At 39.2% G+C, this 25021-nt stretch overlaps 1 protein-coding gene across 1 annotated transcript in view; it reads left to right on the top strand.

Moving 5' to 3' along the window:
- Positions 1 to 23360, top strand: part of LOC113097142 (autism susceptibility gene 2 protein homolog) — a 290559-nt gene extending 267199 nt beyond the window's left edge. Inside the window, exons 6-7 of the mRNA XM_026262339.1 lie at positions 22248 to 22296; positions 23059 to 23360. Coding sequence (XP_026118124.1) covers positions 22248 to 22296; positions 23059 to 23153 — 144 coding nt within the window. The 3' untranslated portion in view covers positions 23154 to 23360. The remainder of the gene's footprint in view (positions 1 to 22247; positions 22297 to 23058) is intronic.
- Positions 23361 to 25021: the final 1661 nt, after the last annotated feature.

The raw sequence follows: 25021 nt of genomic DNA, 5'->3' as shown, positions 1-25021 counted from the left end.
TTGCTCCACCAAAAAAAAAAAAAAAAAAAACAGAATTAAAGGGATAGTTCACCCAAAAATGATAATTAGCCAAAGATTTACTCACCCCCAAGGCATCCTAGGCGTGTCTGACATTCCTCTTTCAGACGAACACATTCGGAGTCATATCAGACATTGTCCTGTCTGTTCCAATCTGAATAATTGCAGTGAATGGTGCCCGTTTCTGAATCCGAAAAAAAAATCATCCATCATAAAACTACTCCACACGGCTCTGGGGTGTTAATAAAGGCCTTCTGAAGTGAAACGATGCGTTAGTTTAACAAAAATATTGATCCTTAAAAACTTTATAAACTGTAATGTACAGCTTATGGTCACTCAAGCGGATGCATTAATAAAAAGGCGGTCAAGCGTATGACGTACTGTAGGAGTAAACGAAAGGTGCAACTTTATTGTACAACACAGAGCACTAGTGCTTCATTCCTGCATTAACTGATTCAATTATTTATCAATCAAAACTGAATGTTTCTGAATGAATCGATGTTTCTGAACAACTGGGTTCAACTGGATGAATGGCTCAATTACTTATTTATAAAGACTGAATTCCTGAATGAACCAAGGTTTTTGAACAAATCAGTTATGTTGAGTGAATGAATAATTGTCTCATACAGATGCATCCAGATATGCACTACTTCCTTCTATAGTAAACAAAAATAGACAAAAGATTGATGTGTCTGAATTCATAGTATTCTTGAAGCAGTAGCGAATAAAAATTGTTTTTTTCAGACTCAAATTTAATGCAGTTGAGTAAACCTGACAAATTAATGAATATGACAATGAAATATTGGCTACAGTTAAAGTAAATATTCATCAAAATACAAATAAACTATAGTAAACAGCTGTTAAAATTCACACTGTTTATATAGAACACAACAATTTTACTGTGTATATAGGAACAATTTAACTAAAGAGCCTGAGTATTTTTGCTGTATTTTTTTAAAGGTCAAACCATGCAATATATGTCTTACAATGTGTGGAAGATCACCCTAGCAGATGAAAGCATGAACGGTAGGTTCCCTACACCAGCGTTGTGCTGCCCTGCTTGAGAGAGATGGGTATGCAGCCCGGGGAGAAACAGAGGTGAACGTGTCTGTGGCACATCCCTCTTTGTCCTCTGTGTGTGTGTTTGAGAGAAATAAAAGAGGCAGAAGCCACACACCAGAAGTAATAGTGTATGTGACCACAGGCCAGAATCTAATAGCGAGGCTGCTATCACGCTGAGCAGCAGGTGTTATTGGCCTCTCTCCCCGACTGCCTTGCCCTCTTGCACCCCGGATGACTCTCTTGACCGTAGGGGGTTCAGAGGAGCCAAACACTGGGTCAGCCAGCATAGCAGGCACGGGTGAGAGGCCAAACATATGCCTGAAGAGAAAACGAGGGGGGAGGAAGAGAGATCTGTTTGAACAGAAACAGCTTGAGACGCCCCCATCTTCTTTTTGCTTTGGATTGGCGTTCTTGTTCTGTTCCAAATAATAGATCTCTCTCAAAGCCTACAGCTTGACGACTGGCACCGTTGCTTTGATTTAGGGCTTGTTTTTCTGCAGCAAAACTTTGCGCCTCTCAGGGAAGATGTTTGATGAATGTGGTGCAATCTATTTGTTCTTTTTATTTGATTTGAAAGAGTAAAAGAGAAAACGCCCGCCTTTTCTCTTGTATGGTGCTTTAAACCTTACAGATTCGGGCCTTGTTGCCATGGATATATGAAGGAATATAAGGAAAATGTATGTTATTAATGAATAGGCCGTACTGAGCCGTATATGCATGAGATGTTTGTCAAAGAATATACTGCTTATTTCAATCAAGTATATAGTTGAAAATCGTGTGTGTGTGTGTGTGTGTGTGTGTGTGTTGGAAAGGTTTGAAAATGTAATCAGTTACAGATTACAAGTATCCCTATTTTAAATGTAATAAGTTGTGTAACTATTTCAATTACTTTCCTAAAGTAATGTAACTGGTTACATTTGATTGCATTTCCGATTATTTTTCTAAATTTCTAATGAATATTTTACATTTTTATTGTTTTTCAAATATTTAAACCAGGAATGGTTAATCTTACAGTAGTACTCAGCACTGATCATAATCTCTTGAATTAAGATTATAATGCTTTAACTTTAAAACACAGCTACCACAAAATCAGGCTTTAACACCTCTTTTTATTTTGAGATCGTTCTGAGGTTAAATACTGATTCATTTAATTGCACTTTTTTTTCTCAGTAACTAACAGATTACTGTTACATTTATTTTGTAATTAAATTACACAACTCCGTAACATGGAACTAGTTACTCCCCAACATTATATATATATATATATATATATATATATATATATATATATATATATATATATATATATATATATATATATATATATATATTATATACTAGAGTAGATATTTATCTACTGGACTTGGAGGAAAAAAGCACTTTTACCATGATTTTGACACTATAAATGTCAGTTTTGTGCACCTTATGAAGCTCATGACTCATGATTTGCACTTTCCACTTTGTCTGCCATGTCTTACATCATCAAGACTGTTGTTTTTCTAAGCCATGGCTTTGATGCTCTTTAATTTGTCTTTCTCAGAGCGAAAAGGTCTTCGGAGAGATACAGAGACAGGCGGGGAGACGCTGCGTCTTCATTAGCTGTCCTATAATTGGTTTTGTAACAAATAACTTCCCATTTTAATCGAGCCGCATGGCAGACAGGCTGAATGCCAGCATCTTTGCGTCTGTCAAAACATCAATGGCGTCTCGGATTAGAAAGCAGCGTGCAGGACGGCCTATGCACGCTGTTTACAGAAACGGGGAAAACGGAAACGGCTCTGTCAGGCAGATGATGCCTACAAACAGAGGAGACACCTGCCTCAGTGCTTGCTCGCATGTTGACGCTGAAGTGTTAGAAGTAAATAGACTTTAACATTAAGATCACTGAGCACGATGTTTGCTTACAAATACAACAGATGCACTCTGGCATGACGCATTCAAAAAGACTACATTTTTTATTCAGTTTCTAAACATTCAGTTTCAAATGGAAGACACAGTAAGCTTGCAAATATAGGGATTTTTATGGTTACACTTTAAGTAAGTATATATATATATATATATATATATATATATATGTGTGTGTGTGTGTGTGTGTGTGTGTGTGTGTGTGTGTGTGTGTGTGTGTTGCATTGTAAAATTATTTAATATTTTAACATGTCATTGCTTTGTTATAATTTTATCAAACAATTAATTATTAAGATTATTAACTAGAGTTAAATTTAGGGTCAGGGCTTTGTTTAGGTTAGGCTTGCACTATATAATTATTAAAAGTTCCTTTCATCAGTTAAATATTTCAATTATAAAATAGAATTTAAAAAATGCAATCTAAAATAATAATAGAAAAATATTTAATTGACATATGTATTACTGTATGGTTATAAACATTTTTTTATTTTAGTTTCATGTAGAAATAACTATTGATACACCAGTATTGTTACTGTGATATAAAAAATGGTAACACTTTATTTTAAGGACCAACTCTCACTAACTAGCTGTTTATTAGCATACATATTAATAGCATATAGGTTATTTATTAGTACTTATATAGCACATATTAATGCATTATTCTTTATAACCGTATTTTAAATACCTTAAAATGACCCAATACCTAAACTGAACAGCTACATTATAAGCAGCAAATGAGGAGTTTATTGAGGGCAAACTCTAATTTTATAGGGAATATGTGTCCCTGTTAAAATGTTAAGATTTTGGATATACACTCGCTGACAATACACAGTCAGTGAAGCAGTCACACAAAGGCTTGTATGTGTGTGTTCTCCAGTCTAATACACTCAACTCAGCTGAAAAGCTCAGAGGTGTCAGAAGGGCTGACCTCCCTCAACGTTTTGACTGAGTGACATTTCCCATGATGCTTCTGCAGTCATAGGCACGCCGGCAGCAAAACAAAGGCTATTGCAGGGTATGTGCGTGAGGGCTGGGGGGAATGTGTGTGTTTGTGTGTGTGTCCTGCGTCCTGCTGTGTTACTCTGACTATGGGTGACGGGTTGACAGCCTGTGACATTTGATGGCTCTTTCTCCTGATATTTTTTGAGGCTCAGGTTGTGTTGTGTCCCTCACTGGAGGGCCTCAGACAAGCTGATCACCTGAGGGAACCCCTTTTAATTTACCCATTTAGCATTAAAGCATCATGCTGCCCTCTGTATGCATATATAATAAGGTGAATCATGGTTGAACGAGCCTAGTTAACATTCCAAATACATGTTCCATTTACACATTTCTTGGCAAAAATTAGTTTTTTCGGCATGGAGGAAATGAATGCATTTGATTTCAGCAGAAAGTCGGAGTACAGTCTTGACTGTGGTCGGCAGAAAGCGTTCCGGTCTCAACAAGCTCCCAAAGTGTTCATGAAGCAGGCGACACCTCGCCTCATAACGCAGTCAGTGTATTCTCCAGAGAACAATTCTCTCTGATCCAGGGAGAGCATCAATGCCGAGCAATCTCTCCCCAACATCCCTGCAACACTTAATTAACTGTTAGAAGAGTTTGCACATGGCGGAGTGGAAGATGTCACAGATCATCAAGTCTCTAGGTGCAGTTACAGCAATTAAGGGTCTTATCGCACCGTCTCTCGCTTTCTCGCTCACGTTATCTCTCTGCACTCATTTGGTTCACTTCCAGCATGTTTTAAGAGCCCAGTATGCTAATCAAATCATTTCTGCTAAGCAATTCCACATCGTTATTTAAAGTCTTAATAACGTACAACTCTACACCTTGACACGCGCACTAACTCTTGTTCACACCTTTACAAACCACTTCCTCAAATCACAGGATACACAGCTGTTTTGTTCTTTCACATGTTGTCACCAAACAATCATTTATTAGACAAAAAGGATCGTGCTTGCTCTTTTTCTCTCTCTGTTCCTGTGCTGGTTTCTCTCCATTGCATAAAAATATAAACCCATACAGGACTGATATAGCTAAATATATATACACATACATACACACTACCAGTCAAAAGTTTTGGGACAGTAAGGTTTTTAATGTTTGAATGAATTCTCAGCTGCTCACCGAGCCTGCATTTATTTGATCTAAAATACAGCAAAAGCAGTAATACTGTGAAATGCGAATATATATTAAAATGAGTGCTGTCAAACGATTAATTGCGATTAATTGCATAAAAAAAAATATATATATATATATATATATATATATGTATATTTATTATGTATATATAAAGACACACATACAGCATATATTAAGAAAATATTTACATGTATTTACATTTATATTGTATTTACATGTACGATTATAATAATATAATTCACTGAAAAGAGTGGTTTGAATCAAACTTTTTAGCTCTACAACCATTTTTGCAACTTAAGTTTAAATACATTACATCTTTGCTTTAATGTTTACACAGACACAAATTAAAAAAACATTTAGCATTTAAAATCATTGTGATACTCAGTATTTAGATTTCACAAGTAATATTTGCCCAGCCGTAGTACCAACACATGCATAAATAATAAATAAAGCACCATTTTGCTTTTGATTCTGGCATAGGCTTCAGTCGCCTAGCTTCCTCTATGATCTAAATGAAAATGCAATTTCTCAGAAGTCGTGGCATTTAGCTCAGAATGTTTCCTCTTCCTCCAGCCCCCCAGTTCTTTTTTGCTCTGTTGGTGGAGCTCACCAGTGGGGTGCTTAATGCACTTGGCCCTGAAGTGAGCTGAAGTGAAGTGTGCATGATGGTCCTCGAGTGTTGCCTGTTGAATACACACCCTCTTGACTACAGGAACACACAGCTCTCCCTCGCTCTCCCTCTCTCTCATAGACAGGATGCTGTATTTAACTTCCCTTGTCCAAGTTCTTTAACATCTAAAACAGATGCCATTTTGAAAAACCACACTGTGCATAAATTTAGTAGAAAAATTACCAGTTTTCCTTATGTCATGCTTATTGTGACTGCTGAGGTTTTGGAAGCGCTTTATTTGAAGCCTGTGTTTGCAATATACTCCAGTTCTTTATTGGTCTAACCATGAATTAGTGTTATTTTAGTATCATTGAGATGCAATTATAGTTTTTTTATATATTTAGAATTTTTGAGTTTTTATTATTACATTTTAGTATTTCATGTTTTAGTCATTTTGCTTTTGTCTTTTATGTGTGTGTATAGTTTTTATTTTAAAAAATAGTTTTACTCCAATCTAAACTAAAATTAAAATTAAACATGTTGCCTTCTAACTAGGTGAAATAAGATATTTAAAAAAGTTGAATATTTAATTTAATTGTATTTATTTTGTTACAAGTAACTCTTTTTTTAAATTATATAAATAACCATGAATATGTGTTATATTATAAAATTGTATAATGTTATGTTGTGTTTTTAATATTCATATAATATAATATTCATTTGTGGAAATATATAATACATCAGAACATAATGTTCCAGTGTAATTAAATGACTTATGAATACATTTGTACAATGCATGTATTTGTATACATTAACAAATAAGGTAGCACTTAAAGTTTAAGGTGACCTTGTTACACGTTACATGTCTAAAAGCAATAAATTATGCATAATTACATGCAAGTAACCTTAAACCCTATCCTAACCCTAACCATATAGTAAGAACATGTAGTTAATTAATATTACTCAGTACTTGTTGTAATGTATAATTACACTGTAACAAGGCCACCTTAAAATAAAGTGTAACCAAAAATAATTAAATATTGCAGTAATTGTTTTGTAACCACCCAAATTAGGATGGGTTGAGTCAGGTTATCAGGTCTCTCTGCTTCACTCGTACTGGCCTGAAGCCTGATGCTTAGCACTGACAAGGCTGCAGGTTGACCCCTGACCCCTGCCCTGTGCTCGTCTCTCTGGTGTGTTCTTTTTTGTCAGGTGTTAAATGAGAACTCTACATCTGTTGGCCCTGACAGTGCGACCTGGCATCGATCCTCCCGACAGCCAGAGGAGCAGTTAAGGGGGAAAGAGGTGGGGGGTGAAAGACAGATAGGAGCAGGAGTAGATATTGCAGAACTAAACGGATGAGTAAAGAATCTAGAATTGTACATTTTCTGAAGATAGTATGACTCCTGTTCGCCATTGCAAAATTCTTCGCCACAATATTAAGGTGTCCTTTGTTGTTGCTAGGTCATAACTAAAGTTTTCTAAAGATTTCTCCCACTTACATTTATTCAAATAAAATGATGCTTGCTTTAGCAAATGTATACTCTTCTGTGCACCTGCTGTTTGTGTGCATTTATACATGCCTTTTGTTTTGTGCATGATGACCATCACAATGCCTCTCACTTCCTCTGAATGCCCTACAAGAGTGCCGTTAATTCACTCTTGAGGCCGGCAAGTGCTCTGTCATTTGCATAAACTTGGTGGCTGAGAAATCAGTAAGCGTTACACGTTCACATTCTGCCCACGGACGACCAGCCGGACAAATATTAATGAGCAATCTGAAGAGAATGATATTACACGTTTGATTGGCTGCTTTCTTGAAGCATGCAGAAGCAAAACTTAGCGGATTGTTATACTGTCGCTCCGAAATCAACCATCATTATATTAAGTAATAAATGCATACTGTGGAACACTCCTAGACTAAATTAGCTGTAATAATAGTTAACAAAAATTTATCAAATTTAAAATCTAAATCAACAGAAACGGTATAAGAAAACTAAATATATAACAATGTAACTAATTCAAATAAAATAAAAACTAATAAAAACTATAAATGCATATTAATGATATTAAATTTATATTATTATTATTATTAAATTGTCTAAAAAATCAGTCTCGCCAATGTGGACAAATGTAAGAAATCCCTGGTGGACAATTACTCAAAGTGTTGAAGCAGTGAGTGAATAGACTGATGGATAGATGGATTGATTGCTTCGGCTCTATCAATCATTGGTCTGGTACCACAGTCACCTTCACATTTCCCTGAGCTCCTCAACCAGACGCTCTACAGAAATAATAAGACCACAGAGAGAGGAGAGGAACGGAAGGGAGAACACATTTCTTTCTCCATCTCTCCCCATGGGTGCGGTGATTGATGTGCTGTGTTAGTAGGGTATTTCCCCCACGTCTCTCTCTCTCCATCTCTCTTTTCCTCTCTTGCTCTGGTTTTCCCAGATGAAGGTCTCATCAGACGGCTCTTCTAAGGCAAGTGGACAGGTTTCATTTTGCCTCCATTACAGAAGCCACAGGAGAATCATTCTGCTTCAAAGGCCTCTGATTGTGTAATCAGCCATTTGCTGGAATGCTTTGAGTAATCAGGGAACAATTGTATGCTGGGAAGGATCAAGCACCTGTGTGTGCGACTGCATCCCTCTGTCTGTCTGTTTGTCCGTGACTTGGCCTGCTTCACCACGGGGGGTCGCACGCATGTCCGTCAACCCTGAAGTATTTACAGCTGACCATCTCAAGCCTAAAATGTAACGTTTGACCTCTCTCTAACACATGACCCCAGGACAAACCACAAAAAAGCTGACAGACTAGGAGGCAGGCCTGCAGGCATTATACTTTTTGTTAAAAGAACAGCATTAAGGTGCATTCACACTGAGTACTGTATCAGGTGGTTGACTTGAGGGAGGTTTAGAAACAGAACAAACTGAGACCAACTAAATCCAGAAGAACCGTTGCAAGGTCTCCAAGATTCTTAAGAAACCTACCTGCAATGAAGAGATCAGATCTCTGTGTGGAGCACTGGCTCCTTGTGCGAACAAAAATCTCCCTGGATTATTACAAGTAATGGCAAAATGGAAATGTTTGGAAATGTCAACTGATATTTCCAGGAAAATTCACAGAAAAACTAAGTCAACATTTATTTATCCTCATGTCATTTCAAACCTGACTTAATGAAGGGTAACACAAGATATTTTAAAGATTCAAGAAAACCAAAGAGTTTTTGATGCCATTAACTTCTATTAAATGGACCAAAAAAAGAAGAAGAAAACTGCAAAGCTGCTTTGAAATGACATAGATTGTGGAAAACATGCTAGAAATAAAAAGATTTGTTCACCAGTGACGTCCCATGAAATTCGTTAGACAATGAGATCAGCCACAACAAGACTGCAGGAATTTTCATTAGTAGCCCACTCCGACATTTCGTTTGTGTGCAAATGTAATCCAACAAAGGTGGATCCCAGCATCCTGAGACACTTGTTCAGCATTTGTTCTATCCGTTTCAGAGGCAGTGATTGAGTAATTACTCTCCGTGGTGGGAGAGTTTGTTTTGAGTGTTTTGTGAGTGAAGACGTATCGACACTATGGGGAGAATTCAATGTTTCGGGGCTGGGGTGAGACAGACATGGGGAGAGCATGCTCAATTCATGTCTCCAGTCGTGTGAGCTTCTGTATCCCATTGTTTTTGTGTTTCACCAGCAGGCCTTGTGGATGAATTAGTAATGCTAAAAGAAACCCTGTTATCTTTTAAATGCAGTTTCACGCCGCTCAGCCTGGTTAATATAGTTAGCTGCTCAATTTTTTATGGCTGTGCCGAGTGTAACCTTCGATTTAACAAGAGCTGTTAATCCTAGGGGCTCTAAATAGTCTTTTTGATGCGTTGGAACACAATGTTTGCCGCGTAACTTCTGAAAAATGCATCGGGATCGGAGCAGGGGGAATCAGACACGGCCAACTGAACAAAGCAACACCACGGAAAAGTGAGGGGAAAAAATGACAATGTTGTTTTGACACTACAGTTCCCACCGCAGGGCCTGTGAGGATACACAGCACTGCTGCTGGGGAAGAACAGACAGTGGCTTGCTCTCTGTGCATGGAAGAGAGAGAAAGAGTGTGTGTGTGTGTGCGTGATCTATTAAGTCTGTTGTATTTTTTTCTTCTCAATTACTCTTGATATAAAATAACTAGTAATCTTTCTTTAAAATGAAATCAAATGATTTTTAGTTTATTTTTACAGATCAGTAACATTACCCTAATGATGCACGCTATGTTTCATTGCTGAATGAATGACTATTATGAGGGTTCAGTGAATCAGAAACACATATAAAGCAGTGTAGTCCAGTTCTCAAACAAATGAATTTTGAATCTGAAACGTAAAGATTGATCTATTTTCCAAACTTACGACACTGTTCGAGCCATAACTAACACAAAGAGCTTTGTAATATTTTTCTGGCTATTAAAAGTGATGTTTTACTAATATACTTTTACAATATGTTTTGTTGGAACATTTGTAGTATATCACATGACTTTAGTCTATTTCATATGAAAATACGCATGAATAGTTATTTTATTTTATTATTTGTCATTAATTCAACGCTTGATCAAATGTAAATAGTTCTTAAGTTTGATTGTTTTTGCAACCTGGCAAATGAAAAGTAAACGGTTACACTGCAGGTTTATGATTTTGCACGTCCAATTCTTTGTGCATGACCTATGTGGAAATTTTGGTAAAAGAAAAATGGCTTAGACCACCATTATAGAGCTAGTTATTTGTGGGGAATCAAAATAAACAGCAGCCAGTGTAGTTTGATTCCCAACGAATTAGTCGTATGATTTTGTTCTTTCCGGCAAATCAAAAACACTTTTCTTCAAAATCACTTTATTTATTTTTTCTATTCCCATCTCTGCTTAAGTATTTGCCTTAGCAAACACCACTATTATAGGAGTGTTGAATTGTCTGTATTTTGATGGAGCAGTCTTACTCTGAGACCTCACAAAGCATGAATGTCACTCCTGTTTTTTAATATCCTCAGGGTCCGTGTTTGAGGTGCCATTTGTTTGCAGCTCTCGATAGAGATCGCTCTCAGCACCTGGAAAAGTAGAGCTTTATTCTGGCACAGACTATGTTTGGTTTATGAGCCACCATCTGGCTTCTGATGGCTGTATGTTTTGTTAGAAGGGTTTGTAGTAGCAGGCAGACAGGCAGGTTATAATTGTTTTTCTGAAGCAATGGCTTCTTGAAGCTTCAGGATGCATGCATATCTTCCGGGATATCCAGTGTACTCTCTTGTGTGTGTATTAGTCTGGATTTACAGTGTTCTTCTAGAGATTATCCTTCCCTCACTCCAGTTAGATCAGTGTGTGCTGTGAGACTTTAGGAAGTCAGTGTGTGTAGATAATGTGTTCATAGAGAAATCCTCTTACAGACTCTCTCACTCTGTTTTTGTGTTTTTCAGTCTTGTGATGTTAAACAGAGGTCAGGCTAAGCCAGAGTTAGATTGATCCACATAAAAAAAGTATATGTTTATGAATTTATTTGTATCTGTTCATAAATACAGCCTTTTTTGTTGTTGTTGGGAAATATTTCATAAATAAATAAATGAGAATACATACACATTTACATCCATCCCCTCATATATATATATTTTTTGATTGATTAATTAATTGGTTGATTATTAAATGTAATATATAAATTATATTAATTTATTTAAATTTTTTGCATCATAGTTTTGCCATTTCTGGGTGTAATTACAAAAAAAAATAAAAAATTAAACCAACATTTTCTGGCATATTTGCAGTACATAACTGTATCTAAAACTAATAATAATTAAAACATTTTGTGGCAGCCTGAGTGAAGTATTGGCAGGGTGTGTAATCATTTGAACTAATGGTCCGAACAAACAGAGCCAGCTTTCACACACAGATCAACCTGACATGAAACTCACCTACTTACACACGTTTCTATGTGCATACACACACACAAATTACACACACTCATCATGCACATATATTAACACTCTTCTCACATCATAACGCACATGCATACACTTTCTCACCCATTCAAAGCTGTGCAAATCTATATAAAACAAATCAACACCCCTAGACTCACTTTGTGCGTTGTGCGCGTTCTGCACGTGTGTGTGTTGTGTGTTGTGCAGTGGAATAACTCCACCATACTGTGAATGTGTGATTCTCTCCTCTCAGGGCACAGGCCTCACAAAGTGCACATTTAGTTCGTCAGAGGGATATAAAAGTGTCGCGAATGAGAGGAATTCCTCAACGTGGGTTCAGTGTAGGCCTTCTCAAAGGCATCTCTATTACAGCCAGACAGGCGGCCCTTATAACACAACACACACAGATATGCATTGCAACCACCTGGAAATCTACTCTACAAATCAGTATGGCCAAGCCGCACAGGAGATCGAGTGTAAACATGAATAGGCTCCTTCAGAAGAAATTTAACATGAAAAAGTGGCTCTAATGCTTTTAAACACAACTTTATGAAACATTTACAGCTCTAAAATCTGATTGGAGGAGGCACATTCAGCACTGTTGTTAATAATGGTTTACCAGTTAGTTTTTTTAATGGCAGATGATGATTTATGGAGAGGAAGATGGACAGTGTTATGCTAGTTTGTGTGTGCAAACATGACCATTAAAAAGTTTAAATATAAAAAGTAAATATAAATATACAGCATGTATACTATACTAAATATACTAGTACAGCAACTATTTTCATTAATTAAATAAGCCTAAACACTTTAATGGTTTCCAATATATATATATATGTGTGTGTGTGTGTGTGTGTGTGTGTGTGTGTGTGTGTGTGTGTGTGTGTGTGTGTGTGTGTGTGTGTGTGTGTGTGTGTGTGCGTGTGTGTGTGTGTGTATATATATATATTACTCTGAACCACAAAACTTAAGTCTTAAGTCACTGGAGTATATTTTTAGCAATAGCCAAAAAAACATTGTATTGGTCAAAATTATCGATTTTTCTTTTATGCCAAAAATTATTAGGATATTAAGTAAAGATCATGTTCCATGAAGATATTTCGTAAATTTCTTACTGTAAATATATCGAAATTTATCTTTTGATTAGTAATAAGCATTGCTAAGAATTCATTTGGACAAATTTAAAGTTCTTTTTTTTTATGCACCCTCGGATCCCAGATTTTTACAAATTTTGTCTTTGGAAATTCATCGTCAATTATTTTCATTATCTTTTTGCTCATTTTAAAGATCAGTTGCAGCCATAGATGAATGTAATAATGTTTTAATGGTTTTTAATTGTATTTATGTTGCACTGTTGCCCCTTCACCATGGTAAAATCACTATAATGCTGCTTATCTTCTGCCTTATTGCTTCCGTAAACTTCTGTTACATTATACAGTATTTTGTACAACCTAGAGCAGAAAATCTAACGTTTAAGATGCTGAGATAACCAGCCTTAACTAATTCGCTGGAAGGACTCTCAAGCAGAATGAGTAAATCCACCTTTCCTAATAGATGGTGATATGTTGTGTCATATTGTCAGTCTCTGCATGTGTAGGCAAGTCGGCACACTCGAGATAAGACAGTGATTAGCCTGCTTCCTGATAACGACACATGTTAATCAGAGCAGACATCTCATGTCTGTTGTGAGTTTGCGGGCTCTGATACACCTCTCTTATCAGTAATTGTTTTAATTGCCGTGTGCGGTTAATGAGATGCTGTCACAGATAAGTCTAGAGCAGATTGCAGACGAGGACTGTGATTTGCCACCACCGGCCCACTTTAAAGGGGAGATAATGAAAGGCCACGGTGCCACAAACATGGCGGGTGCTCTCGGGGGGAGGGGCCAGAAACGAACATGAAATATTTAAATCCAGACAGCTTCAAAGTAGATCCTCATGTGCCATAGCCTTCACTTTCATCTTCATCGCCTCGTTGCATTACACACACACACACACACACACGCACGCACACAAGCATGCAAGCGCTCATGTCAGCCAAAGGGTTAAGAGCGCTTTAGAGATGATTCCATTCTTCCCATCACACCCTCTTTGTTCAGTCTCCCCCGTCATTTCTCTCCTTCGCTCTGCAGCGTTCTACTGTTACCTGCAGGGAAATCGAAGCTCTCCGTCTTTCTCTCCCACAAGATTTCTGACATGTTAAAGCTTTCTGTCCCACTGGGGAGGCACACCTCCTCCCATCCTCCTCTCCATCTCTCCATCTCTTTGCCCCCCAGCAGGGTGGCAGCCAGAGAGAGAACAAGGACCTTATTTAGCTCAGCTCTCCCTGTGAAACGCAATTAGAAACCCCTCCAGGGTCGGTGGGGTGAGATGCAGTTAGAGAGCTGGAGAGGAGGAATGGGGGTTGAGAGAGACCTCCCTTGCTGCCTGTCAGCCTGCTGGCGTTTGAAGTCTCAAGGCCATCTCTTATCCCCAGAGAGCCGGTCATCAGACGCCCACTTTGTAGCATTTCAGCCCAATGAAGCCTGGAGTGAGTCTGCCAAGGCAGGCCGAGGGAGGGGCCGAGTCGTTTTCCTGCATGCTGGGACTGACAGAGAGGTCTTGACAGAGCGTTTGAGAGGCCTAGTGTTTCTGCTGCCATCCAGAGCGCTCTGGGCCCCAGCGATCTGTGGCAGGTCAGACAGATTTTGATGCCGTGGTTATTTCCTGCCGTGATTCACCTTAAACCGCAGCGGGACGTTTCTCTGTCTCGCTCGCCCTCCCCCCGTGTCTTTCTGTCTGTCTCTCATAATCCCTTTATTCTGCTTTCTTTCTCTCCTCTCTGTCTCATGCTTGTTGCGATACTTCAAAATTAGGTATAATATAGGCAAACCTCTACCTACTAATCATCCAAACCAATCAAAAAACAAAAATGAATATTGTTAAATGTTATTACAATTCTATTTGAATATATTTAAAAATGTAATTATTACCTGTGATTGCAAAATCATTCTAATTCTGATTTGGTGCTTTAGAAACATTTCTTCTTATTACCAAATTTGAAAGTGTCTTAAAACTTACCTATCTTACTGACCCCAAACATTTGAATGGTACAGTAGGTTATTATTATTAACAAAAGTTTTCATGAAGATCTGATTAAATGTGGGGGGTGGGGGTGGGGTTGTAATATCATATGTATACACATAAATGACTTTACTTTTTGACACTTAAATTTGATAATTAACAATACCACAATAATGAACTGGCATGCAACAAGGTGGTCTCTGATTCACATGTATCAATCTCAAACAGCCAGGAGCATCACATTTTTTCCAAGCCAATTTGAGCCACCATTAGGCAGGGGTATTAATAGGGGATATTCATAAAGCCTGAACCAAAATGCCCACAAACCAGATCAGTGTACCGTTCCGCTCTTTTTAGCACCGAGCAATTACACCTTTATGATACTGAGGAAGAATTCGATTTTTAACATGGTGCACATTATGACATAATGTTCTCATAAAGACGCTTATGTGTTTCCATGTGCGTTATTACTTTCAAGCTATAGCTAACTAAATAATATCCATATGGCACAGGTTTATTTAAATGAATGGATCCTGAATGTGTTTAACCACTATTATTTTTCTTTGCATTCATGCATGCATTGGTGTTTCTGCTGATTTTTATGGCTCTTTTGTTTGACTACAGCGCACAGAGTGACTGACTGCTCTGAAATGACTCTTGGCACAGTGACCCGTGCTCTCAGTCATGCCTGTAATTTGGACCAAAAGGGCCCTCTGCTTTTCTCTCCTTTCCTTCCCGCTGAAATCATTTAGAGTGAAAGACAGGCGAAAACATATTAGGGTGTAACCAGAGCATTTGAGACAGGAGGGATAAACCAATTTTCCTGTCCAGTTTGTTTTAAGCGAGCGGCTAGACCAGCACTGGGGCTTATCAGCCAACTGGCTCTACTCTGGCCCGTGTCATTACGGGTTTCCAGATGGAGATAATGTTGAACATTGTAGTGCGCATACCATTTGCCTGCTCTAAACCGGCTTTTGACTGAGGGAGATAGTATCTAGATGAACTGATAATACTTCGGTTACACACTCGCCCTCTCTTTTTTCCGCTGGGTAAGCCGAGTGCCTGTGTTTCCTGGACCTGTGTGAAACCATACACGATGTGAAATTCATATCACAAAGCGCGGAAGCCGAAGATAATTTTGTCTGAATAGGCTGCTTTTAAAAGTCCTAATGTCTCGGTGGATCTGATGGATGTCTCGCACTCCCGTCTCCCCCTCACATTCGTGTTACCTGACGTTCTCCATTCTTATCACACGTCCAGCTGTCAGTATATTTTTAAAAACATCACTGAACGAGTGTGTTGAAAGTTTACTCGTAATATCAGTGTGTGAATTAGTGTTGCACATCACATATAGTGTGTGTTACTGCAGGCCGTGTACAGCTTCCCCCTACTGTTATGTGCTGTGTGAATGACAGATTAATATATGTATGGTAGGGAATCTGAGGAAGGAAGAGAGAGCGGCTGTCAGCGTGCTGTGTTTGGGGAGGAGGGAGATTAGAGAAGCTGTCATAGGCTGCGTTGAGCGGTCTCACACAGATAAGTCTCAGCAGCGAAAAGTCTTGTACCGCTGCCTGAAAACAGGGAGCGAGAGATGGAAGATTATCTGGAGTTTTGCCTTTCGAGTTTTGTGTGTGCGCCGCTCAAGGTTCACCTGTTTTGTTGACATCTTTGGCTATTTAATAATGCACGCAAAAACCTATACAAGTAAATCAATTTGATTTTTGCCTCTTTTTTCCACTTAATACAGTAGTTGGGGTATGATGAGGGGAAGTAGGGGAAACAAGGTTAGGAAATATTGCAGGCTAGACTCTAAATTGTATTGCCCATATACAATCTGAGCAAGGATGAAACCAAATGCAACAATTTAGGATAGGGTATTTTAAATTAGGTAGGATAGTTGAAATTCTGCCATTGTTTACTTTCCCTTATGTCATCTTTCTTCTGCAGAATACAAAAGAGGGGTCCAATGTTCTTTTAAAATTGACAGAATTCAAATTTCTTATTGAATTGTAACTTTAAGACATGATTCTTTAACCTTCATACTGTGTTCCAGTCATTTTGACACAGAAAGGATTGGAATTGAAATTGGTCTGAAATTTACTGAAATTAGTCATAGGCCTCATTAATAAATAGCTTTTTTTCCATTCAGAAAATAAGGTGCATAAGCTTAGGTCAATGAGGCTTATGACCAAGCTATTCCAAAAAACATATGCAAAACCTGGACTGATTGAAAAAAAAAACAGGTTGACAAAAATATTGAATCCAACATTTGGTGAATAATATAACATCATAAAATATTTAAAAGAAATGTTGAAAATGCTGGTCATGTCTATAGTGGCTACAGTGTATGCTAACTTAACAATTTTTTTGGTTTAAAAACTGAGCTGAGTGGTTTATGGTCTCTCCAGAGGCAACAAAAGGTGTAGCTGTTCCACCTCCCCATTCATTCCTCTTGTGAACAGTGCCGTGTAAAGACCTGCGCTTAGCAGATTGCAGACAGGAGCTGCAGATGGAACCGGAGGAGACTTATCGCTCTGAATTTCTGTTTGTGGAAAAGAAGCGAGGAAAGAAGATCACTCCATCTTTGAAACTGTGTCCACAGCTCTTTTGTCTCATGAAAACTCTTTCCCCTCCTCTGCGCTGGCATTGTTGATGTGGTGTTTTACACACCACTAATACCATCCCGAAAGGCCTCCCAGATGAGCTGGTCAATGTTCCCTCCTGACTGGCGAAGTTTTAAGTGTCACTAGAAATGGACCTTTCTTTTTGAGTGCCTCTCAAAGGCCCCAGCTGAAAAGAGCAGAGAGAGAATGCAAAGAGAGGAGATTACAGACAAGGGCCAGTCAGAGCTACCCTATTTAACACATTATATCCAGTCCCCTCAGGTTACACTTATGCACAGCAATATTTTAAAAGAGAGCGAGGGAGAATGAGAACGAGAGATTGCTTCTGTAATAGCCGTAGAGACCATAACAGAGTGCCGATCTCCTGTGATTGCAATCTAGCACAGAGTTCCTGTGAAATTAAAACCATGCGTTTTGAGTGGGAAAAGAAAGCAGAGAAGCGAATAGGAGGAGGGATAAGGAGAAAGGCAAAATACAGCTCTGGTTACTTTGAAGCAGAGGATCAAGGCCAGAAAAAGGAATAAAATATGACAAAACGACAGCAGAAAGGGCTTATGGTCTATAGGCGGAATTTTACAGGCACAGACAGCAATTACTGCCATACATAGCATAACTCCAGATATTAATGTTTGATCTCCTATTCCACTTTTCTGGCAAGCTTCACCAAGTGCTTTTCCATACCCCACTGCCACTTCAAATTAGTTTCTTGGCAGCTCTACGACATGTTCTCTCACTGCATATCCTTCCATTTCTTTCTTTCTCTCTCTCAGCGTTTCATTTGAATTAAAAATAATCTGCACTGAGAGATCCGGACGTTAATTGTGGAGCGGGAGAGCAGTAATCACAGGCTTGAGGTTTCGCTCAAATCTGATGATAGGCGTTTAGGAAAGCGAGCTCTGATTTCGGGGATGAAGGCTGCTTTGGTGCACCTCATCCAAACTCTGACATGCTCCATATATGTAATCATAATGTAATCATATCCATTTAATCAAATATAGATGGAAAAAGGGGACCTTTTTTATAGCCAAACCAAATTTGCCATGGTTACTCTACAACCAAATAAAAATGCTGAACATGTCCTCCACAGCCTGCATTAAGGGCCTGTTTACACCTGCTCACTTCATGCGTTTTTTCTGAATGGATAGCTATCCCATCACGAAAAGACCTAGTGTAAATGCCCTCCAGAAAGCATTTAAGATGGATCAAACCACTTCAGGAGGTGGTCTGGGCCACATTCTAGACGAAAACCGGACAAGTGTAAATGCATTTGGTTGCTGAAACCACACGTCAATTTTACTCCTCCCAAAATGTTCAAATATAAACGTGCTAGAGTGTGTTATAGGCTATATGACATCAGTCAGACTGCGCTTAAGCAACATGCATCGCTGCAGACGATCAGCTGAGCATCTCTTCAGCAAGCCAACACACAAACTGCTGCGAATTAGTCTTTCCAGTGTTGATGCCGCACGCTCTCCTTTTGCAGGCTTTGATCTTGAAATGAGCTGATAATTTATAAAATGCAGCGTTTATCTTTTGATTTCTTTGATATGAACTCAATTTAAAACTACATTTAAAGAACCACTCCACTGTTTTTTGAAAATAACTCCCCTAGAGTTAAACAGTTGAGTTTGACAGTTTTTTTATCTATTAAAAACTAGCACTTTTAGCTTGCATAAGATCATTGAATCTGATTAGACCATTAGCATCTTGATCAAAAAATGACCAGCGTTTCAATATTTTTCTATTTAAAACTTGTCTTTCTGTAGTTACATCGTGTACTAAGACCGACGGAAAATGGAAAGTTGCTATTTTGTATGCTGATATGGCTAGGAACTATACTCTCATTCCGGTGTAATAATCAAGGAACTTTGCTGCCGTATCATGGATGCAGCAGACGCAGTGATATTACGCAGCACCTGAAAATAGTCCTCAGGTAGTTTGTGTATAGTTGCAGCAATAGCAGAGTTGCTGGGGACTATTTCAGGTGCTAGTATTATTATAAAGTAGCCATTTTAAATATTGTAAATAATTTGTATATTTAGTTTTATTTTCATTGTATTTTTTTGTAAATATTTCTATTTTAATTCTATTTTAAGCATTTAAAAATAACATTTCATTTTATTTCAATATAATAAATTATTGTATTACTTTAATATATAAATATTATATACTTTAATATATAAAAATACAAAAAATACTGTACTCACTATAGATTACATGTGCTGAACTTGTGGAATAAGTATAATTTTAATTCACAGAGAAAAATAAACGCATGTCTGTTTGGTTGAGGTAGATGGAGGTTGAGCATGGTTTTACTGTAATATTGATGGAGAGCGCAGCTCCTTTTTCCCCCCTGGCTCAACGAGAAGGAGGTTGAGAGATATAGAGAAGGAAAGATAAACACTCCAGCAATAAGCTAAACATTCTCTAACTCTGCTGGGGCAGTCAAGGTCATAGGTCACTGCAATGCAAATCCTTGTTAATCCATTGACCCACAGTGCAGAGGGTTAATACTGGTTTGCTAAACCAGGGGACCCTAAATCAGTCAGATTAAGGAGATTTTCCAGGAAGTCTGCTTTATCTGAAGATTGCTGGATTGTTTGGGTTTGAGTGTCCATGGACTGAGGTTAGTGGAATTAAGATCTTCGAGCTTTTCCTCAAACCCAGAGGGAAGGAGGTTAATATTACACCACGGTTTGGAAACACAATTAAGGCCAGTCTTAGTGTATAATCACCACAGACGAGGTTGATCAGTTTTAGACTTTAATACTTTTCCAGGTGTTAAATAACCCACCATGTCAGTCCCAACAATACAGTGCAGCTCTCTCCTCTTCTTATTTTTTTAAGATGTGGTCACATTAGAAAAGAATCCATGCAATATAAGCAAAACATTTCCCCATGCAGATTTTGCACCAGGTTCAGGTTTTTCAGGTGTTGACAAGAACCAGTATTCTACATTGAAAGTGAGTTCGGCTTTCATAGACTTGACATTCAATTATTCAGCAGGGCAACCAGTGCTGTTCTGGGTCAACCTGGGTGATTCTAAACACACACACACACACACACCGTCTGTCCGGTGAAGCTGAGCGGAGGAAGCACGCTCCTTGATGTGTGAGGCAGAAATAAGCGGGGGGTAGTAAGCTGAATGAAGTCAGGTTAGAATCAGGAAGTGGGAGGACCTGGTCTCGCTGTGGTGAATGAGAGAGAGATTTGTGTGGATAGAGCAGCACTTGCGCGAGGAACAGGAGCCAGCGACAGGACACGAGCTTTGAACCAACGAAGATTTCGAGGAAAGGAGCGGAGGTCGGGTTTTTGGTGGCGGCTTTACTCCACCCATTCTACCTATTAGAGAGAAAACACCGTACGCTTTTTTGGATTTTCTTGCTCTGCACGAGCGCACAGGAGATGGTTTGTCACTGAGCGCGCGCCACTGACACAAAGCGCATAGTCCGTGTCCGTTAAGCGACGGTTGGGAGGTTTTCAAACGGCCAAGTCGCGCGAAGAGGAGGACGAACTGAAGGATTTCTCCACTTCTCTGCGCTCTTGGGGACCAGACACTTGGCTGCCTTTGTCCGAGAGCCTCTCTCGCGATTAGCTCTGGATGTTTTTCTGCTTTCTCTTCTTCTTTGGGAAAGGCTTCTTATTTTGCATGGCTGTCTGTCAATCGCTCAAAAGGAGCGAGAGGAATTCGCCGCCTGTTTATGGATTATACATTGTTTGACAAGCAGAATGTGAAACGGCGCATTTACTAAACCTCCTGAAAGTGATTTCTTGACTTGTTATTTTCGTCCGTGCCAACCTCGCCACGTCTAAAGGTACACCGCACCTTCATATCCCTCAAAAATGGATTTTTTGTAGTTCAAATTTCGATTGCCACACTGTCGTTCGATGTTTTAGGGGAAATAAAAGCAGTTTCGGCGGATTACTCGATGGCTGGAGGATTTAGAGCGCTGTTTTCTTGTCTCTGGTTGTGGATAATTGTAGTTGAAATCTCTGTAGAGAATGTTACCAGATGTTTTTTTGAATAAAGCGGTCGCGCAAACGCATCTTTGTGTGGAAGCGATGTCTTTTGACGTCATGTGTAAATGAATGCATATCACATTATTATTATTATATTATTATTATTATTATTATTTCATGTTTCAGCTGTGAAAATGGCGTCGTACGTTTTTATGTAACGTTAGCTAATTTAAGATAAGAAATGTATTTTAAATGGGCAAATATTTGATAGGGTTGTCGCACCTTGTAAGTGTCGTTTTTGCCTCGAGCTGGATATGGATATAGTGTTGCTAAATCTGTCATAATAATTGCTTTCCAATGAGCTGTTTTTTTTTTCTGATGATATATTCATAGTTATGTATCCAACGAAAGACATAACAATGTCCCATTGTAAGTCTGCATCCACGCAAAAGCTCTTCTGTTTGCCAGTGCGTTGGTTAATTATTGTAAAATTGTTTAAAAGGTGCACATATCTCGTGTATTATTTTTCTTTCGAATGACTAAGTGGAGAGTCAGGTTAGATGCTAATGGGTGGACTGTAATGGTTCTATCTTTGTTGCTGTTTAGCCAATTGAATTAGCCGATGCCCCTTTGACACCACACTGTCACTTAAATAGGCTTTCATTACCTAAATGCTGTGTAAATTGCAACGCTGGATGTTTGCACAATAACATAGCAATGTTAATGCGTACAACCCGATCTCAAGTGCAGCGCGTCGTTTGGCGCATGGAGCCACAGTGCCATCCAGTGGCCGCTCTGGGAAGAGACTGACTTCTTGCGCTCATTAGTGCTGCCCTGCCTTTGATGATGAAGCCCACCTGCTTGGTTCTGAAACAGATGTACTAACTCTCTCTTTCTCGCTCTCTCTCAGGGCTCAGATGCCAGCTCAGAGAAACTCTTCAGCACAGCTGCAGTTAAAGGTACGTGGTGGAATTTTCTTTATTCCATTCTGCTTGTATGTTTATTGCTTGTGCAGATCACAGTTGTCTAATGCTTGATGGATTTCACTGTTTCTACAGAGGCACATACGCTAAATGGTTATGGTTGTTATTTCTGTGAAATTATATTTTAAAGGCATTAATTTAATGTTGGCAATTGATCTAAAAATGAAAATTATCATCACTGTATGTGAGGATAACCCAGGTCTATATAATATTAGGCAAGTAACTATGAAGCATGCAGTCTTTGATGCTTCACAAGTCATAAACTAGAATCTGTCACATTATTCCAGACAACCTTATTTACCAATACTGCATTCAGATTACGTCTAATGTGTGTTTTGCTTTCTGGGGTGGCATGGGAAATAACGCATTTCCTCGAGGCTGACTACGATTCCATTGACAGGCACAGTGTGTCGTATCCGTGCTTTCTCACAGCGTATGGGCTGAGAGAAATCCATCTGAGCCACTCTGTTAAACAGATCCCAATGTGCTGCTGAGTGATGAATGAGAAAATCCATTTCAGGCGCGCAGCATGTGTAAACGCCACACACTGGGTCCCATGTGCAGCGGCGTCTTGCTTCTGTTATGGAAATTGATTAGTTGTGAAATGCTAAATAAAGGTGCTGGATCTGCGGCACAGACGGTAGTGGAAGAAGCAATTCTACCCTGCTGGTTTGATACTCCGCGTGTGTGATATTGTTTGCCGTGTCTATTTTAAAAGCACGTTTTGTGTTTATACAGTGAGGAGTTGCGATGCAGGCACCGTCTGTTCTTTGTGTGCATGTAAACGTCCCGCCATGCGTGTAGGAAGTTGGTTCGTGTGGAGTCTGCAGTAAGAAGGCGTGAGTCAAAGGATCCGGGGAGTCAGTTGAGTTGCTTTTAAAACCTCAGTGTCTTTAGACAGCAGGAGCCCATCAGCACATCGCTAATTTGCTCTTAAAGCCTTTGGAATTTGAGCTCCCCCATTTTACAAACCCCAGGCAGGCCAGCATAATGGAGCCCAGCCTTGTGAATCCACATTCTTCTGTAATGGTGCGTTACCAGGATGGAGAGCGTGATGGGTGGGGTGGGGAGGGAGAGACGGAGGCTGGAAAGAGATCTGACCCGGGGAGGAGGTGAGAGAGAGAGCGACTGATTGATGCCGACAAGCCCCTTGTTCCTCCTTTTCCCCCTTGCTTCACTCCCTCGGGACCCCAAACACATTTCCCACATTCTGCTCTTTGAAGACCTTTCGAGGTTTGATTTGTGAGGTTCAGAGGAGCGCTGAATGGCGACCCTTTTTCGGAAAGGCTTTACCTCCTGGATACGCCTCGCAGTGGCCATTACGACCCCTCTGAAAGGATTAAAACTCCCTTTGTGCGCCTTAAACCAACACATACCCGCCTCCTCTGCTTCTGAAAAGCTGGCGCTTGGGAAACAGTACACAAATATGCTTTCTCTTCTCACTGACTGCCAGGCCACTTCGTCTCCCTTCAGACTCTATTTCCATTTAAATGTGTGTCCTTTCTTTCTCATTTCCCTCGCTCCTTCACGTTCCCCTTGTCCCTTTCTCGCCTTGCCATATGCAGATCTTTCCATTGGCAGAAGGGATGGAGAAAAGAGGATCGTCCTCCAAAGCACAGGTGCAAATTAACTTAGGCGCTGTGGTATTTTTATTGGAGGGTTTTAGGAAGATGAAAGACAGCAAGTGTACACAGTACGCTGCTCTCTGTTACAGAGGATTACCAGTCGCTCAGACTCTTAACCCTTACAAACAAAAGAAGAAAAGGAACGTAGAACTGAAGAGCTGAGAGACCGAAAACAGAAAAGCTGTCAATATTTGCCTGGAGCCTAGAACTAGAGGCTCGCTGCTGTGATATTCACGCCCAGGTGGTTGACGCTCACAAAATGCCTCACATTCAACAGCGGGATGAGAGGGAAGAGTCACCTCAGAGGGGAAAATATGGATCAAACTCCAAAAAAAGCAGAGCAGAACTGATCTTAGATCATTTATTGGGCTGTAGGCCATTTTGAGCGCTGGAGAGGGAAGAGAAGAAGGTATAAACAGATGTCATTGTCAGTTTTTGTCACATAATTTGAACACAATCAATTTTAAGGTGAAAAATTTAACAATTTCCAAAGGATCAGGAAATTGGTCATAATCCAGATATTCACAAGAAATGCGCTAACATCTAGGTATCTTAGAGATGATCTTTATGGATGGTAAAATGTATGACACACAGGAAGTTTCCTGTAAGTGACAACCTGTTCAGTAAGATTTGCATAGATGCCCACTTTAAATGTTCTTTGCTGAATTAGACCTTCTCTTCGCCTCTCCTATTTCCTCCTCTCCTTCTCTCCCTCCTGATGTTTTGTGTAATTGTAGCTTGTTTTCTTTTTTTCTCTCACTCCTATTAAGCAGAATCATTAAATGTTCGACTTAATTACTGTCTCTCTCACATAGCCTGCAGGTGGCTGCCAACAAGCCTGCCTCAATTAGTGTATTCATCGCCCGCATCTTGTTCATCTAAGAAGCCTTTTGCTCGATTTCGAAGCAAGTAAGAGTGAGAACAACAAGAACTGTGACCAGTGACCACTGTGATATGTAACTGTTTCATCAGGGATTCTGAGACTATAGAACTTTTCAATTTTTTTTTCAATTATGTTGTTCCCTCCATGCTGTTCAATGTCAGACCAAACTGTTCGCAAACACAGTTAAAAAAAA

The sequence above is a fragment of the Carassius auratus genome, unplaced genomic scaffold, assembly GCF_003368295.1.
Source record: "Carassius auratus strain Wakin unplaced genomic scaffold, ASM336829v1 scaf_tig00216121, whole genome shotgun sequence".
NCBI classification, from domain to species: domain Eukaryota; kingdom Metazoa; phylum Chordata; class Actinopteri; order Cypriniformes; family Cyprinidae; genus Carassius; species Carassius auratus.
This window is presented reverse-complemented; position numbering and strand designations above follow the sequence as displayed.